At 33.4% G+C, this 20410-nt stretch overlaps 1 protein-coding gene across 2 annotated transcripts in view; it reads left to right on the top strand.

Annotated features, from left to right (window-relative positions):
• MMP16 (matrix metallopeptidase 16) overlaps positions 1 to 20410 on the top strand; it is a 378275-nt gene that overhangs the window by 349864 nt on the left and 8001 nt on the right. The window contains exons 9-10 of one of the 2 annotated variants that reach the window (XM_059043578.2): positions 6807 to 6922; positions 13561 to 16676. The exons of the other annotated variant lie outside the window; for it this stretch is intronic. Coding sequence (XP_058899561.1) covers positions 6807 to 6922; positions 13561 to 13895 — 451 coding nt within the window. The 3' untranslated portion in view covers positions 13896 to 16676. Of the gene's footprint in view, positions 1 to 6806; positions 6923 to 13560; positions 16677 to 20410 lie in introns of those variants that run through there. 2 annotated transcript variants of the gene reach the window in all.

Here is a 20410-nt window from a genome sequence, read left to right as displayed (position 1 = left end):
GTTCATGAGTCATAGATGTTTTATAAATAGATGACTTCATATTTGTATAATTGCTTAATTCCAAAGTCACACAATTTATTAATACATTCATTCTAGATTAAAAGTAGATGGAAAAGACATTAAACTATCTAACTCAAACATAAAAACAATTTTCTTATCACTTTTATATGAGAATTCAGTGAGTTTTTCTTCCTTATAGTCATTATATATTTACAATACTTACAATTTTAACTTTATATATATTTTTCCATGTATATTTTGAGAGAAAACAGTTATCTTTATTTCTTCCTCTTATTTCATTTACATTTTTCTGTTTTAAAAAATGTAAACCAGATTTCTATTTCTCTAAGGTTAAGATAAGGAAAGGATTTTAGAGATAACCTAGTCCAGGTGTAAAAAACTCAATTGCTTTAAGGGATAAGGCAAATAATGTATACAGTGCTGGGTACAGGAGTAATATATATGGCAATAGGGAGTGATAGGTACTGTGATGAGCTGGAAAGTACAAATACTCTAGAAAAGCATTCAAAATCAGAATCATTTATAAAGTTTGCTAGACCAGCAAAGCACATCTTTAAATTATATTTGGTTCAAGTGCTGCCATATGTCAGTCCTGCATCATATTCACTTCCTACCAAAGTCTAGACTGCCTCAGTTACATTCCATAGGTATTCATCCTTCTGTACCTGACTACCTGTGGTGACAGCATAAATATGAGACAGCCCATTCCATTCTCAATAGCTCTAATTCCTGCTTGCATAAGATTTCTGTACTCATCTTGGCATATCCCTCACTCATTTAGTTAAAACATTTTTTTGAGCACATACTATGTGACATGTACTAGGTAATGAAGATATAGTAATAAAAAAGACCACAAGTATTCTGCTCCCATGGTCCTTAGATTCTAGCAGAGAAGAAATAAATGACCCTGATATGTTAACATTGAGAAACACTACAAGAAATATAATAGGTGGTGATGTGATAGAGGCTTGTGGGTAGTAAGGAGTGGTTGGGAAATTAGTGTGGAGGTCAAGAAAGGCCTAAATTGTGAAGGGGACACTGATGCAGAGACTTTAGTGGGGAGAAATTTCAAGCACACGAAGCTATTCAGAACAGTGTGTTGTAAGTACCTGAAATAGCAGTACAAAAGCAAAAACGTTAGAATGTTAAAATCAGCAAAAAACACTGTGGCTACAGCATAGTGGGTAAGTGGTCAAGGAGGTCACACAGGTAAGCAGGTACCAGATTATGAGACACTGTAGAACATGGCAAAGACTGGGTTTTTAAAATTTTAAGTACAATGGAAAACATTGGAGGGTTTTCAACAGGAAAGTGCGTGTTCTGATGTGTATTCAAAAACATCATTATGGCCTCCGTGTGAAGAATGGACTTCAAAAGTGGAAGCAAGGAGATTAATTGGTAAGCTGTTGAAGTAGTACAGGGAGACACAATGGTAGCAGTGGAGATGGAGCAAAGAGTACAGTTTACATTTTGTATGTAATCATAACAAGTTTTTCTTATGGCTTGGATTTTAGGGGTGAGAAAAACAAATCAAAGACAACATCTAGGTTTATTGCCTAAATAATTGAGTAGATGGTGCCATTTCTGAAGTTGTAGCAAAGAAAGGAAGGAATACTGGGGGAAGGGGACTAAGAGTTTGAAATGTTCATTTTCAGTTTGAGATACCTGCTTGCACACCAATTAGAGAAATCAAGCAGGTAGTAACAGTTCACAGGGAAAGGTGGGTTGGAGGCACAGATCTGAGAGTAATTTCATATAAATTGTATTGAAAGTAAGGGCCAACATGAAATCTAATATGTATAGTGATAGCTAAAGAAGGGTAGATTAAATGATGGTTCTTTAAACAGATCTGTAAATTCAGATTAAAATGTCCAGTTTCACTGTTTCACATATAGCATGGAACTCAGTCCCTCAGACTCCTACTTGCCCTTTTCTTAATATACTATAATTTGATACTTGAATACATTTTGATCTTCATAGCATTTAGCTCTAAAATGCTATGTTCCTAAATCATCTCAGCATCTTCTCACAAATATACCCAAGACTCTCTTGTCATACTTCATTCTAGGCTGAACCGTTGAGGATTTAAGACATTTTCAAAGAAGGAAGACAAAATTTAGATTCATTTTGGTTTGTTTTATTTTTATAACTACTAATAGCCAAACAGAAAAATACATTTATTTCCTATAGCTTAAGGTGTGTGTTTATGAAGTAATTCCTTTTTGTGTTTTTAAACTTATCCAACAGAGTACAAATTGATATTTTCAATTCTGTTGCATTTTTAATAAGGCTTCTGAAGAAAGAGATTTTGTATGATTATTTGGGTGTGAAAAAAAGTGGCCTTGGGTTTTGTAATAACAGAGGCAAGTAGTCTGACTCTAGAGTAAGAAAATAAGACAAGGTGGATGAAGAAATGACCGGGTCATATGAAAACAACCTTGGAGCCACTTTCTGTTCAGTTTGAGTTCACTATCCAGAAACATTAAAGTATGTCATTTCAAAATTTTCTATATCATTTATTTGTTCACACAGAAGGAATTTAAGAAATTATTGCATGCTATTACACAGACAACTGTTTTGTCTTATGGTTATGACTCATGATCAAATCTAAAAAATGATGAATAAATCCCATTTCCATTCATAATTTATTTTAAAGGATTGATTTACAATGATTTTCTCAAAGAATCAGCAATTTAAAGTCATAATTCTACTGCAGAGATTATTGATATATCAGAAGAAAAAACTATAAGCTTTATTTATAATAGCTACTATCATTTGCTGACCTTACTGCACAAAATTCCAAAATTTTTCCATTATCGTATCTAAATCTTAAACCCCTCCAAGTGGTTTATTTATATAATGTTCCAGGTGAATATTCTAATATACTTCTCAATGAACCCATAAGCCTATTTTTCAGGGAGAAAAATATCAGTGGAATGAGTTTTGTTGTTCATGTTGAAATATGTTCAAATATGTTGGAAATTAAAATGCAAACCTATATTTATGCATAAGCCTCAGCATTTTTATAAGACAGCTGGATATAATGTGTATATATAATAATATAATGGACTGAATAATATTATTATTGAATATAGTTAGATGATTCTAATCACATTGAAGTTTACTGGACATATATCAAAGCTGACACAGCAGGTAACCTGAGGGTCCAATCTTAGGTTGAGTTTTTCAAAGATGGTGAAATGATCCCAAGTTATAGTTTTGCATTATCTGACAAAAAGAGGGAAAAAATTGCTTTTATCCTGAAAAATTCATAACAGGATTATGTTCCTACTAGAGGGTACAATAAAATTCACATTCCATAAATATTTTATTGAAATGTGATCTCAATAATTTTTATGTGTCTTGCACATAAGTGCTCAAAAATGTGTTGGTAGGCAAATGGATCTATAAGCAAATAGAGCAAGGGATGAAGGAAAATTATATTGACACAATGAACATTAAGAATTTGAGTGAGGGCCCCAAGAGAGCAAGATGACAGGGGGATTAATGTAAGAATGCTATGTCAAGGGAAACACTAGCAGTAGTGTGGTAGAAAATTGTACTAAACTATGAATCAAAGAGCATTAGTTTGAGTTTCAACTCTGTAACATTCAGGAAGAGCAAATGTGAGCAAGACATTACCTTTGGATGCCCAATGCTTTGTCATTGACTGAATTGCGTGACCATATATATTATATCTATGTTAGGACCTCAGCATAAGTATGTTTTAATATGTAATATAAAAGATATTTGAGAGATTTTAGTGAAACAAGATTAAAATAATGTATGTATATAAATTTACTTTATAGCTACAAAGCACTACATGAAGAATAGGTATTATTACATGAACATTGTTATAACTACATCTTGGAGAACAAACCTGGTTTCTGAATATGTAGTAATCTTCCTTAAATCATATGTAGAGTGTGATCCCATTGTCCCTAGGATTTTAAGTTATTCCTGGGTTAGCAAAATTTTAAAACTTGCTTTAAGTTATGGTGTATGCCATCTAAAAATGCCATTTATTGTAAGATACATCATAATTTAATCTATCATTGAGGGGAAAACTCTGCTCAGTACACTTTGACATAGTATTGAGATGTGAAATACCTATAATAGAGATGCAAAATGTGAAAAAATATGTATCTTAGAATCCGTGAAATGAGGTATTTGATGATTTCTCTGTGAGAAATTTTCTTTATGATCAAATTCAGGAGCCATTTAATATATATGACTATTGTAAATCCCATTGAAATATTTACTTGAGAGAAGCGATCTGGAGATTCTGAGTGCAATCTCAACCCCATTAACCATGCTATATTCATCACAGCGTGTTCTGTGATAGAGGAATATTCAAAAATAACTTAAAAGCAGATGTTTCCATGAAAGAAAATATACTTCAGTTTTGGTAGAACTTTGCACTCCCTACTTGTCTTCTTCAGAAATATAGGCCTGGATACCATTATTTCAGCTCAGTGCTTCTCCCTGAAGCTTTTCCTGATCTCTCTATCAAATCTGCCCTTATCTTCTATGTGACAACCATCTATGACAAACACCTCTACAGTATGTTTTCCTGTCTGGATAAAATCTGCCTTGCGACTTATTATTGGGATACATCCTGAAACAATCATTTTTTTCTTTTCCATGTGAACACTGAAGATGGAGGAAGTGCTAATATTCCACATTTTACTTATCTGAGGTATCTGGGAATCTATAGCAAAACATTCTTTACAAGATCCCACAGCTCTGTAAAGGATTCTCCATAGACCTGAAACAAGAGAATATACAGAAAAGACTGAATTTTTTTTTCTTTTTCTGATTTAAGCCAAATGCCTAATCCCAAGATAATGCATTGTGTGTTACTTCACAAATCTGTTGGTGAAATGCTACCTTTAGCATATGTTAAGAAATGTTTAGTGGTGTAGGGGAGAAAACGTTGTCAAACATATTTGGTATGTGTAGAAGAAAGAATAGTGACTCTTGAAATGGAACAGACTGGTTGTAAGTCATTGTCCTCCAAGAATTCTCCTCTCTCAAATGGAGACAATGACAATTCTCTTATGAGTTTATAGTGAATAAGCATTTGATATAATGCATAGAGCATTATGCCTGCCCTAAAATAGGCAATATCACTGTGCCCTCCCAAAGGTTTCACACCAGTTTTGTCAATCCTTTTGAACATTCAGACATATAATTTTTGACTCTTAGAACATATAGGCAATAATGAGTGATCCAAAGTAGGGAGGTTCACAATTTGTTCCTTAGATGTCTAGTAGGTCTGAGAAAGTGGACCAATGGCCACCCTGTGAAGGGGTGAGAGTTCTGAGAGTTCTGACTCTTAGCAAGCTTTGCTTTTATCTGTTTATTCATCTATACACCGAGGACTCTAGTCAAGACTTGCCCTAAAGTTTACAGTCATATACCCAATTGCCTCATCAACAACTACTTTGATGTTTAACAGGCATCTGATTTTAACATGCTTAAAACCAAACTCACAATTCCTCAAATCTCCTTAACTTACGTTTCCATGTTTCCTTATCTCACTGAATGGCAACATTATTCTTTCGGTTGTTCAGGCCCCAAATTATTGAGTTATGCTCAAGTTTGTTCTCTCACATACTGCATTCAATCCATTAGTAAGGTCTTTGGACTTTTTCTTCAAAATAATATCACAATCTCTTGAATTATCATCAGTTCTCCAGTACACATTCTAGCCCAAGGATTACTGAAATGACATCCTAACTGGTATCTCTTCTTCTACTTTACCTCCTTCAATCTGTTAACTCATAGCAGCAGTGTGTTCCTTTCAAAAATAAGCCATATGTTGAAGGTCCTCTGCTCAAAATCTTTATTGGCTTCACATCTCTCTTAGAGGAAAACAAAAGGTTTTGCCATAATTTAAGGGTCTATCTAATCACAGGTGCTGGTTCCCACTCTGACCTTGTCTCCCTTTTGCTAACTCAATTCTAGTCACTCTAGCCTCATTGCGGATGCTCAAGTGCTCCAGGCTTATGCCTGCCACAGAAACTTTTGACAACTAGTTACTCTACCTGGAATGTTATGCTCCCCAAAACTACAGAATGTTGCTTCTCACTTCTTTCTACTCTCTGCTCAAACAATGGCTTATCAAAGACCTTGTTATCCAGTAATTTTAAATGGCAGGCACATATTCCTAGATAACTTTTTCTGCTTTGTTTTCTTAATAGATCTTACCACCTCTTATGATAGTATGCACTTATTGACAATTTTTTTTTTTTTTTGCCTGTAATCTCTACATATCCTAAAATGTAACATTGATAAGAGCTGGGGCATGTCTGTTTTGTCCAAAGATGTATCGCTGGCACCTACAGTAGTGCTAGAAACACAGTAGGTACTCAATATTTGTTAAATAAATGAATGAGTAAATGAATCAAAATTATGCTTATTTCAAATGAGGTATTCTGGTGCCTAAGTTAGATTTTTAAAAATAATGAAAACCTCTGATTTCTACATAGGTTGGTGATACCCTTTTGAATTGTAACTATGCTTAGCTAGAGTTTTAAAATTAATTTTTAGCAGACTGAATAAATATAAAATAACATATCCATTTTTTGTGTATTCAGAAATGGAAACAGAATAAATTGTATACACTGTCTTTGCATGATTTAAATCAGTTCTGTAAATCACTAACAAGTACATAAGTAGCATGCAGCAAGGATTTAATGAATGCTAGCTAGCTGTTATAGTTTATATACATAATTGTCTTTCCTATGCATGTGTTGTTGTTGTTTATTTATCCTTTTCAGGTATTGGAGATATAGTGAAGAAATGAAAACCATGGATCCTGGCTATCCCAAACCAATCACAGTCTGGAAAGGTATCCCCGAATCTCCTCAGGGAGCCTTTGTGCACAAAGAAAATGGTATGCAACATGTGCATTATATATTTCATGAGCTTACTAAGTATTTGAATAAGCTATCCTACTTGTTCACTATGTTAAATGATTAGAAAGTAACATACTAGGGCTATCTCATACTATATTTATATAAAATTTCCTTCATAGATTTATATTTAATATTATGCTCAAGATGTTTTTTAACCTCAACCTATTATAGTTTATAAGAAAAAAAGTAATTTTTTAAAATGAAGAGTGTTAATTCCTTTGAAGTAGCCTCACCTATTTTCTACTAAAATTCATGTAAAGATAATAATAACAGACATATGTGGGACAGGAGCTTTTATAAGAAAAAAAAGTAATTTTTAAAAATGAAGAGTGTTAATTCCTTTGAAGTAACCTCACTCATTTTCTACTAAAATTCATGTAAAAAATAATAATAACATACATATGTGGGACAGGAGCTGGTCACAAAGAATATATGTTATAAATGTGGGCTAAGGATTGTACAGTATGTTGAGGATTATAATTCTTCATGTGTGCCTTTGACCTATAGTGTCAGCAAACAAGAAAGATCCCAGCTCAATACAGTAAGGCTAGAGTAGATGTATGATTGCTTAATAACAGAAACAGATCACAGAGATGCCTTGCTCTCCATCTCAGGATTCAGGATTCAGCCAGATCCTAAGGGAAGTTAGCCAAGTAATGGGTAATCGATACTCCTGTATCTGTTAGTAAATTTTGAACATTTCTCTCTGCATTCAGGGATTAGTAAGTAGAAATAAACCATAATAATAATAATTCAAAATAAAATTTATACACAATATTCCAAAACAAAGGAAAGTGACATCACACTGAAATACAGAGAAAAAGAAAATACCCTCTCAGATGATTTATAATAGGAATCAGAAGAAAATAATACATATGTAGGTCCTAAATAGCATGAAAAGTCTGTAACATATATGGAACAAGAACAAAATAAATATCACTTGCGAGAGGAAAATTAAATGAATCTGGGGGAGGAATATCAAAAAAAATTAATGAAGAAACAGGGGAAAATGAAAATTCTACACCACCCACTGAAAACAATGGCTGATCATCAGCAAATTGCCAGAGTTTAAGAAAGCTTTACACTGAGTACAAGCTTGAAGAAACTGACACCCAGGATGATACCAATCAGAAAAATCAAACACAAACTGTGTTTTGGCCATTGTTATATGTAATTTATACTACATTCTGTGTAGTGATATCCCAAAAGTAAAACACTGTATGTGAAGTCAAAAAGAACCTTGAAGCCCTGATTATAGCACTTACTGGAATTATAGTTTTTTGTGTATTCTATTCGTTCAGAGAATTAAAGGACCAAGTTAAGATATAGCCTGTATGTGACAAAGGCAGAAATCCACAGGAGAGGACAGATTGAAATGAAACATATCTATCTGAGATAAAAAGGAAATCAATAAGAAAATAAAGTTACAATGCAGTCAAGTTGGAGGCAGTAAAAACATATCAATATATGGCAAAAAAACTCCACAAACTATGCAGATGCAGAAGACAAAGAAGTGAAAAAACGTGAAAGATAAACACATGGAAAGCAGAAAACTGAGATGATCCCCTAAAATTAGAGCTGTCCCAAAGAATCTAAGGGGGAGAGGAGATTTCTTGAGGTTAGATTAAAGGGAGTTGTTTCAGCCCATATAAAACCAGCTCTAGCTTACATTTACAGAAGTCCTACCACTGCTCTAGACTGACCACAATAAAAGTTATCACACACTATACAAAAATATATGCAAAGAAAATTAAGCCAAGATCTTACCAGTGATTAAGTATAGCAAGTTTGATAAAAAAATTTTCTATTTCTTTCCTTTATTAATATTCTAAAATGAATATAACTTTTATAATAAAAATAGCTTTTAAAATAAGTATTCAAAAGATTGAAAAAGTACACATAACCTTAATTCCTTAGCATATTAACTTTTTTTTTTCCCTGTTTCTATTCACAAGTCCATTAAAATTTGAGATTTGATTCAGGTTCTCTGGAAATAAATCATAATTATATAAAGATTAAAAAATATTCCGGCTGCATCTTGCCCAATGATTTTTCATATTCTTGTGCATCTGAAAATAATATTTGTTTAGTATAAATCACTTCCTTACATTCAGAATTTAATATTTTCTTTTCACATGGCAAAGAATAACTTTGTAAATAACTGGCAAATAAACAGAGCATGTTGGAAACAACAGTGCTTACAAATGACAAAAAACTAGAGATGAAACTACAACACATCTATGTCTTCTGTACCTTACCTGGTCCAGCCCCTTCTTTGATATCCTTCGACATTGAGCTCACTTTTGATCTTTCAGGAATCCTTGAATATCCTTTTTGGTACACCATCCCTTGCACTCAAATTCTCATATTACAACAATCAATTTATATGCCTGTTTGTTATCCCCTCTAGTGTAAACTCTTCAAATGCAGTTACATAGTAACCATTCAATAAACATTAGTTGTTGAAATTAATTTTATCCCTTCCATTACTCTAGACCTTCACTCACTGCAGTGAAGGTGATCTATTTGTTTGAAACCCTTGTTCTGTAGGGTAGCAATGTTAATCAATCTGGAACGTCTTAGTCTAGATAGTCTACCAATAGTAAATTCTCCACATTTAATTCTCTATTCAAATCTCATGCTTGTGTTTTTTTACCTTGAACTCAAATTTTACACAACTTCTTCCCTTATGATTTTTATAGAAGAGCAAGCTCAATTTATTGAGTAAACACACTTATATTTATATAAATATAAATAAATTTATATACTCAAAGTAATTCCCTATAAAGATAAGTCCATGCACATGATACTTGACAGTCATAAAAAGAGAGATGATAGAGCAATGAAATGTTTTCTCTAATTCTTCACCCTTCCACCAAGTAAGAATTTCTTCCTAGGGATCTTCTCCTTATGGTAGTTTTCAAAAAAAAAAAAAAAAAAATCCCAGAAGCTTAAAATTGAGCTATAGATTTTTGAAGGATGTGTTCATATTAAGATGGAATATGCCTTCCTATAATACCTATTGACATTAATTCTGCCACCTTGGCCAATGAAATGTGACTATGTGGTGCGATTTACTGACTTCCCACCATCTATCAGTTGTGCTACATAAATTTGTGATCTAATTTAATTGTCCAACACAAATACCTCTTTACCTCATTTATAATTATTTATGAATGAGAAAAACAACATCAGCTAGTTTAATTAACTTACTCATGATCATGAAAGTGGTGATATTATATATCTACAGTTTGAAACTAGACCATTCTAGCCTTACTGAATTGCTCTAATGCACTCTCTCCAAAGAGGAAAGATTAAAACATCTTTTCCTACATTATATCATTAAGGTAATTGACAATCTGTCATGTCACACCAGATTTTTCATTTTGTCATATTAGATATACCTTAGGCTTTCTCAGAATATAACTTCCTAATCCATCATCATCCCTGTTTTCACCTGTAACATCTTAATTTAACAATTTTCTTATTTTCCTCTTTATTTTTAGCCCCTGAAAATAGCTACAATAATCCAAATGATATTTGACTTATGCCATATTTATATAAATATAAATGGCATATGACTCATCATATATGCCATATATATATGGCATATGACTTATGCTAAATATATATATATATATATGGGAATTATTTCTTCTTGCTTTTGACAGTGTTTTAAGCAATGGCATGAGTTTTAAACTTATACTAAAATTGTATTAAATAATCACTGCATTTACCCGCCTTCAAATCTCTAAGTTACTTGCTGTCAAGCACTGCCTCCTAGGTATTCTATATTCTCTCCTTATAAAATGTAATTTTAAGGTTAATACAAGATTCTGCTTTAACACTGCTGTATTTTATTTTACTGATTATAGCTCCACTTTTAGCCTGTTAAAATCGTTTGACTCTTGATTCTGTTGGTGTATTAATTCTCTACCCCGACCCTCACTCTCTGTTAAAATCTACACGTGGGATTCAAATAAATATTTTCATAAGACCCAGGTTATTCATTCACATTTGTTAAACATTAATTAACTTTTTACTAATAAATATACAATAGTGGAAAACAGAGAGAACACACAGACACTGCCATGCAGGATCTTCTATGAAGTTATAACAAGACAGCTATGGTAGACAATTTCTCCTTACATTTTAGGACTAAGCAATAGAACTGTCACCAGTGAAAACCAATCAAATACAAGAAAAAAAAGTCATCATATAATTCATTACAGCCTAACTGACTTCTACCTCAGAATTTCTCAAAAATGATACTTCAGGTAAGAGTTCATCTGAAATTTCCACTCTTAGTAAGCATAACATCTACAAGATTATAATATCAAAGCTACTCACAAAAGAAAAAAATGAATATATAAACATTTCTTCAACCCATTGATATTTCATAAATGGTTAAAAAAGTTATTGAATGAGATGAATTTTTCAGGATCAATGTTTGACAGATTTCTATTACCAAGATTTCAGGCTACTTCTTTTCAATTACTTTTATTCTCTTAACTCCTGCTGACTAGACTTCTTACCTCTAACAAGTGTATTCAGCCAATTACAATTCTACTGTATATGGAGTGTGTTAGTACAAAACTTGACCTGCAGACATGATAAATATGAAAATGGAAACTTCTGAATTTTTACATGATACCCAGTAGTTTCATAGTAATTAGCTTTGACTAAAAATTAAAGATGAGGACACTTCCAGCTGCTGGTTTCCAGTTTACAAATATAAGAAGTACATTCACCTGTCTGGAAGGTCTGTTTCATTCTAGATCAATGCCATTATTCAATTATAATCATCTAATGCACTTTATTTGGCAAGCCCTAGACATTTCTTTATCCAAGCTTGTTGAGGAATTACACTGGAGTTCATTAGCATGATCAAATACCAGCTCCCTGCATAAAAATTTGAATCTACATACACCTGTTTTCACTTGGCAAGTTGTTCTGATTGCAAAACTGCCCTTCAAAACTAAAAGCAATAGCTGATTTTCATGGCATTGAACAGAATGATTTCTAGAATTAAGTGACCTGAAGTGATGGTCTATCCTAGCTGAAAGGTTTTGAGAGATGTCAGAGTTTTTCGCTGTTATTGATTTAGGAGTGCTCTCTATCACCACCTGTGATGTTGAACCAAGGAGTATTTGTGAAAAGGCAAAAATCTCTAAAGGACCTGGCCTTAGAAAAATCATTAAGATTCAGGCTCTAAAGCTAGACCAAGATTTACATCCTTTTTTCAACAGGACTAGGGCATATCATTTTATCTCTGAGCTTCAGTATTTTTGCCTGAAAGGATAGGTAGCTAATTCTACCTGACAGAGTGTTTATGAGGATTAAAAGATGTCATTTACTAAGTTTTTAACACAGTGATTCTTCCATAATAAGTGCTCAATAATAAAGGGTAAAAACCCTCATTAATGATTATTAACTCAAAAGTAGACATACTATTCAAAATTAGACATCTCCCAAAATATAGTTTTTAAGTGATTATAACATTTCTTATTTCCTTGAATTTTATCTCCAAGTCACAAAGAAACTTGACATGAAAGAGATATGGACAGAAAGAAAAACCTGGGCTTTTTCCCAGGAAAAAAAAAACAAAAGTTAAGAGAATAGTCCTAAGGAAAACACATATTTGTAGTTTAATTGTCACAAGTTTACAAATCTATTATCTACATCCATAATGTTTTGGAACATAATCATGTGTTGCTAAGTTACTTGAGCCTTCTACATACTACCTCCTCCCCCATGAAATATATGTTAGTTGGCAGTATTAAAGATAGAATTATAGATTTATTTATACTCTATTTATCCTTTACTCTAAAAGGATTAATAATAGCTTTAGAAGTTCTGTAAAATGTAGCTAGGTGATAAAAATTTAACATAAGCTAAGTAAATAAGAAAGTTAAATAATGAGGACAAAAGAATGGCATGGCCTAGAGCTGAAAAAGTTACTGCACAAAATACAATAAATACCTAGTTAATTATTAAAATTCCTAGCATACAAAAGGAATCACCTCTAGTTTCGTGATTTATGATTTCTTGTGATTTCTTTTCCAAATGACAAAAACAAACTTGTCCCTTAGGAGGAGTACAACTATTCTTGATGCTAAGATGATTAGAAATTTCCTTTGAGGTGTTTCATGGAGACGCCTCCTTATGATGTATTGCACAATGTTCTCAATAGCTGCATGAGGGCAAACAGGGCTTCTGTTTATAAGGCTGTTTCAGCATCTTTCAATACAGGTTGATACTCTCACACTAATGTGTAATTCTGTACCAGCAATCCTATAAGCGAGCAATAGGATGAAGTTCTCTTTGCAGTGTAGACTAGGAGTAGATGTATAAAGCATGGTTTTTCAACAACTCTGCACAAATATTATTTCTCTCTTTCAGCTGAGCTTTCCCTAGGCATCTGAGAACACAGTTTCTGGAACACAAGAGCCAGATCCATTTCAGTAGACAGCTGATCTGGGAATAGTGTTTTCTTCCTAAAAAAATTGAGTGGCTTTAACATACATCTTTTAAATAGCCTATTTAATTAAATTTCTATACATATACACTTTTACAAATAAGTGGTTCCTGTGTGTGTGTGTTTCCCCCCCACCAGGCTTTACGTATTTCTACAAAGGAAAGGAGTATTGGAAATTCAACAACCAGATACTCAAGGTAGAACCTGGATATCCCAGATCCATCCTCAAGGATTTTATGGGCTGTGATGGACCAACAGACAGAGATAAAGAAGGACACAGCCCACCAGATGATGTAGACATTGTCATCAAACTGGACAACACAGCCAGCACTGTGAAAGCCATAGCTATTGTCATTCCCTGCATCTTGGCCTTATGCCTCCTTGTATTGGTTTACACTGTGTTCCAGTTCAAGAGGAAAGGAACACCCCGCCACATACTGTACTGTAAACGCTCTATGCAAGAGTGGGTGTGATGTAGGGTTTTTTCCTTTCTTTCTTTTCTAGGAGTTTGTGATAACTTGAGATTCAAGACAAGAGCTGTTAAGCTGTTTCCTAGCTAGGAGCAGGCTTGTGGCAGCCTGATTTGGGGCTGACCTTTCAAACCCAGAGGGTTGCTGGTCCTGCACATGAATGGAAACGCACTCATGGGGAAGCTTCCATGATGCACAGTACCTGCCGTTCTTCAGTCCTTTGTCTTTTTTTGTCATTCAGTTCTAGGCCTTTCCTCTGCACGCTCAATGCCCAGTAAATTTTCAGGATTACCTAAAGAGAAAAGAGAAGACAAGATTCTTCTTAAAGGTTTCTAATATGTTTTTTTATGATGTCTGAGCCCATTTCTGGGGGAAAAAAAATAAAACAGAAAACCCACAGATTTTTGCTTTACAGCAAGGAATAAGAAAATGTTAATCAAAAAACCCACAATTGAACGTTCAGGAAAGTGTGAAGACCCAAAACAGCTTTGTCTCCAAAGAAGATAGCTCTCTGACTGCTATGGACAGTCTCCTACGCTTTGTTTTTTGGGGTGGGAGACCTGGAATACAGATGTAGGACTTTAGACTGTTGGGACAGCCATTTTCCAACAAACAAGGGGCCAAAATATCTGCAATATTGTAACAGCCTTAATACTACATCCATTTTTCATTTTATACAGCTGTTCTCAGCTATGTTCTCAATGTTTCATCACATTTATATTCACAACTATATTCAAATGGGACCTTTTAATTGTTTTGAAGTGTTTCTAAACCCCTTCCTGCTACCTTACCCCTACATCATTGTGATAATCTCCCCAAGTTGTATTAGGCCACTGCCCCAGGCCTTCCATGGGTCTGTCAGGAATATCCATTATAAGTGGAGCAAAAAGCAGTATGTCTTTAAAGTGGTTTAAAGTGACAGTTATTTTATAAGGATATGTGACACTAGTAATACATTGGTGTAACCCTTTGAGAACTATCAAGTCAGCTTTCAGAGTCTTAGGATCTGTTAAATTATTGAACTGGGCAATGGTAAAAACAGGCACAGGTTCAAGAAGTTCAGGTTTTTAAAACTGATATCCTATAACCCCATGTAATATTTAAGTCATTCACACTACTACATAAATGCATTTATAACAAACAGAAATGCTGTTACTTGCCAAAAGTTTTCTGGCAAATAAAAAGGTATTTTATTAAATATCTTGTAAGAGTGAAATTTTATTTGAACAACTGATTATAACAGCCTGTCTTTTCTGTTGTTGTTGTTAGACACAACACACAACATAATTTTTGTTTTAAAATCCATTGCATGAAAACTCAATTTGCCGTGGAAGATGCCATTAGCATTACCATCTAAAGAATGAATTAAAATGATGACTCTGAGATTGCATGAATATCCTCCAGCGTATTAGCTATCTATCACATGTCAACCATAGTTCTCAAAGGGTTAGTGTGGCTTCTGGCATTTAGCCATCCATTTGATAGCTGACAGAGCCAAGAGACCACCAAAGCATTTCATTGTTGAGTGTAATTTGTCTAACAGCAGTATTGTCATTTTCACCTGACCTGCAGAGCAGGTTTGTATCAATATTTTTTTCCTAGAGAAAAGTCAGCAACTGACAGACCTCTTAATTGATTTTTAGGCGCTGCTTCTTGCAGTGAAAGGCTTTACAGCCACTGGGCTGTGAACTTATTAGAGATGGTCAGAACGAATGCACCCCATGAGTCAGACATTGGCTTTGTGTGAAAGCCAGCTTTTGAGGGGATTAGTTTTTGAAACAATGAACAGCTTGCCTTGAAGTTGATTATTGATCTGTTGACTGTCATTAACAAAAACTTAAACATTATCTTCTGTGAAAATTTTCCTTGAAGAGTCCTGTTCTATGTCTTTGCCCTTTGACCTTTAACTTGCAAACTGGAACAAACAGAGGAAATCTTGTGTTGCTTCTCCATTGGAGTGTTAATTGTTCTCTAAAAACCTAGTAAGCATGAGCTGTTTCCTTAGAGTGGAAAGAGAAGGAGTGTTGATTGTGAATCTGCAGATGGACACTTTGCTCTTTACACGCACACTTTAAAAATGCCCTATAGGTAGAAGTGACTTTTAATTTTCCTTTTATATAATTTCAAGTCTAAATTCATCATTTTAGTACAAATATAGAACTATGGGGGGAAAAAAAACTCAAAATACTTGAAAGGCCAGTGTGGCTTTTATATAACGCAGGAATTTTATAACAGTGAAAATTTCTTACTCATTTGCTAATAATACACATTTCCAGATGATTTTAATGAGTGTAGGTATACATTCTTATTTGGAAATGGATGGTTTGGCTGCCTTGAATTTGTATTTATACTCAACATAGCATGAAAATTATAATGCTTCTCAGTTAAACTACATGTTTATGTTTTGGTTGGGGAAAATATTTTGTAATCATGGATGGCATGTTGCAAAGCCTTGCAGATTGTTATTTCTTACAACCTGAACATAAAGTGAGGCTAAGAAAAAAGGATAGTTAAAAAAAGTAATGGCTAATGGCTTTACAGCCAAACATTATGCAATGCAGACTGTATTTTGACAAGATGATGAAGATTATGTGTGTGAAGGCCAAGAAAGCAAGGGGAGAGGACAAGAATTAGCCCTGTAGCTTTATTTCAGTGCTTCCATTCTAGACAATGCTAGTATTATAAAGAGTCGCTTCTACTGAGCATGGAGCAAGAACTATATACATAAGCTCATTTATACAATGTTTGGCTGTGGGAGGGTTTAATCTTTTAGGGCCTGATGCCAAGAAAAAAAAAAAGACTGGAAATTGTATTTTGCTGAAGATTGAAATGAGTAACTATGTCATTTGGGGACACATGCAAATCATTGAGGAATTCCATCAACCTGCATTGAAAATTGATTTTTTTTTCCTCTAAAATGAGAAAGAAACTAAAGAAGCAATCTTTGGCCTCTTTACTCATTTGTCACAATATCCTGATTCATCAGAAGACTATAAATATATAAGGGCTAAAAAATAACCATAGCATTAAGAAGGGAAAGACTCTATCATTATGCTTGAATTCTGGAAATGTCATAGATAAGTGTTGGGTCATATTTTCCTCAATATGAGATGAGATTTATGTGATAAGAAAAGGCATATATGGCTTCTCTGTTTATTAGAACATTTAAATTTTCAGGTTGTGAGACTACAAGAGATAAGAAAATATTAATTACAACTTAATCACAAACATTGGGATTCTATTTGCCTATTTTATGCCAGGCACTTTGTATGGTTGCTGACTTCTCTTGCACTTGGGGTTTGGGGAAAAAATGTCAATCCTAATGGAATAGTGAAAGGGAGAGTGACTAATTGGTCTAGAACATAAGAATAGTGCTTCAAAAACAAAGTGAATAATAAATAAAACAATATATTATACAAGTTCAGTATCAATAGAGATATACAACATATCAAATATTTTTCAACATTCTATCACTGATAGCATGGAAAGTTCAGACCTAGGGTTTCCTAAATTGAAATGAAAACACATTCACAATGACAAAAAATAATTCACCTTCTGTTTCATTATTCTCATTACTTTAATATAAATGTAAACAAGGTAATGTTTGTTACATAAATTAACTATATTATAATTTTAGCCAAATATTATTTTTCTATATATTATTAACTGTACTGAAGTATTAAACAACCAATCAGTCTGTGTTCTCTATAAAGCAGTTAAGCCACATCTTATCTGTGGAAGAGGTTGTGAATTTAACTACTGACCTGTTTCAGAGCAAAGTGTCTTCTGACATGGCATCAGAACAGGTGAATACAGATGATCTTTACAATCGCAAAGGTAATGTGCATAAGTTAGAGAACATTATGTGATACTAGCAAAGACAACTTCTGTTATAAATCAGAGGGCAAGACTTTTCTGAATCAGATGTAATAAATTACTAAGTAATAATTTACAAAAAAATAATTACTGAGTAATAAAGGATAGAGACTGATTTATTGAAACAAGCAAATGTTACTTTTACTATTCAGATTGCTTGTAATCTTTTTCTATTGACATATAATTTGTTTGTTTCATATACTAGATACTTGTTTTTATTCACTTCCTGTGGGCGATTTAAAAAACACAACGTGGTGGATGAGAACATTGCCCAACTTCACTGGTATTTCCAATGCATGGATAATGTGTATATATGGGATCCTAGGGAAACTAATATAATACTTTCCACTTCTACATATTATGCTGTTATCTCTAGTATGCTACAAATACACACCCACACTTTGTGGATCTTATAGTAGAATAAGCAATGTGGCCATATTGAGTAAATTCAGTGTGCTACCTTAAAAGGAATGGATGTTATAATCAAATAGACTGAGTTAACACAAAAGTCATTAAAATAATCTTTTTCTTTTTAAGTTTTGGAATTATTTCCAAAAACTAATAAAGGCAGTGGTTTACTGATAGTATTGAGTCTGTGAGACTGTAACATATACTGAATCAACCTCATGGCTGGTGGTGAAATCTTTTTCAGCAAACACAGCAGAGAGTTCATTGAATTTTTGATTCTCTCAAGAACACCTTCCAAAATATCCGATGTCAAACAGGACATGCCATCTAAACCAAAAATGTTAAATTCAGATAAGCCATTATAAATAGTCATGAGTACAATCTTATGATATCACAAAAGGTTTCATGTCAATAATACTAGAAAATCTAACCATTTCATTGCATCTCATGCACCTTTCTGATTGATTTATTGTGATCACAGTTTATAACTGCCAGAGTATGTGTATCTATGTTATATAGTCTATGTTGCCTAGTAGGGAACCATAGCTACATCAGAGAAGTTATATTTAAAAAATTAGAACTTCCTAAATATCAGAAAAACTTCATAATAAAGAATGCAACAACCAGGCATAGCACCACATGATAAATATGAATGCTAAATGCTAACTTTATCATATATTATGAAAATTAAAGAAGAGAAAATATGAGTCTTTTGTAAAATATAAAAACATCATATAGCACTCCTTAATACAACTGGATAATTTACTTTAGCAAGTATAAAAATAGAAGAACAATGCAACTTCAGGCTCTTCATGCTAGTGATGAGTATGTGATATATCAATGTATATAATTAGACAGTGGTCATTAGCTGTTACCCTGCATAAACACATCTGATACTCATGCACTACCTTCTAGGATAAAAATGTCAAAGTTAAATATTCAGTAACCTCAGTTGGAAAGATCTATATAATGTTAGAATCTCCTGAGAAAAGCCATGTCCCTAGGATAGAAATTTACCTCAATAATCATGTAACACAAAACACTTGGCAGAGTAGCAAAGAAGTTGCCTTGGTGTTTTAGCCTCATCTAAGTGTAACCATTGTCTTTCATGTACTACTCAAATCATTTTTCATTTGCTTACTTTGGTGTAATTTTGAAATGATTCTGATATTTTCCAGGTCAGATTAAAAATATCCAATTGCAAATATCTCTTCCAACATTTTATACATATATCTACATTGAAATTTAAACCAATAGTATATAAAGCCTAAGAATGAACGCTGATTTGACAAATTCACAGAAATTGAGTGAAAAACAGATGTGATATTGCAAAATTTCTGTCAATTTCCTGGTAGAATACTGAAGTATCAGCCTTCAATTTTTAAACACACCTGTGAGCTTATAACTGGACATGTCATACATTATTGTTTAGAACAATGCTAATTCTTTATACTAAGTAAGGGTATAAGATCATAAGTGCTGTAACGCAGCACCTCAGGCAGTCATAACTAAAGCTCTTAAGGAAAATGAAGGCATAACCAGTAACTCATGGTTAGTGCATAATAAGTATAAAAAAGTTATGTATGGGAGATAATTCTGAAGATTTATGACGATTCTATGCTTTTTCAATTTAAAGAGCAACATGTCTTAAAATGTGTCTTATACTAACATTGGACTGGGAATAATGTTCAAGTTTGCATTCAATGAATCCTTATGTTCAAGAGCATACTGGACAGTGTAGGACAAACACATCATAAACTAGAATGTTTTGCGGATTCACATAACTTTGTCATGTGCTCTGCTATAGAGCTGGATTTATATGCTGTTAAGAAGGATGAAGAAAATCAATTAAATATAAATATGAAAATTGCATTATGTTAGGCCACTTAGCTTCAAACCAAGATGTTATTAACTCTTATATCATATAGAAAAACCAGAAGGAGAAAATGGTGAACATGAATGAAATGATTAACTTTTTGACTTACAAAGACATTTCTTGAGTATCTTATCTGTTTTTATCCATGAACAAATATCACTCACAATATAAACATTTCTATAGCACTTGGTCTGTAGCTAGATTGGATCCCAGGAGAAATACTTTTGGACACAGGCCTTTTTATACATGCCTCATATATGATGAAGCTTCAGTGAGATGTGACTGCATGTTAGGATGCTTTTTCCTAGGATAGAATATGGTGCTGCTTGTACTTGCCATCTTTATTTGAATGTATGTT

This window comes from Kogia breviceps, chromosome 17 (genome assembly GCF_026419965.1).
Source record: "Kogia breviceps isolate mKogBre1 chromosome 17, mKogBre1 haplotype 1, whole genome shotgun sequence".
Classification (NCBI taxonomy): domain Eukaryota; kingdom Metazoa; phylum Chordata; class Mammalia; order Artiodactyla; family Physeteridae; genus Kogia; species Kogia breviceps.
The sequence above is the reverse complement of the archived record's forward strand: the minus strand, read 5'-3'. Positions and strand labels throughout refer to the sequence as shown.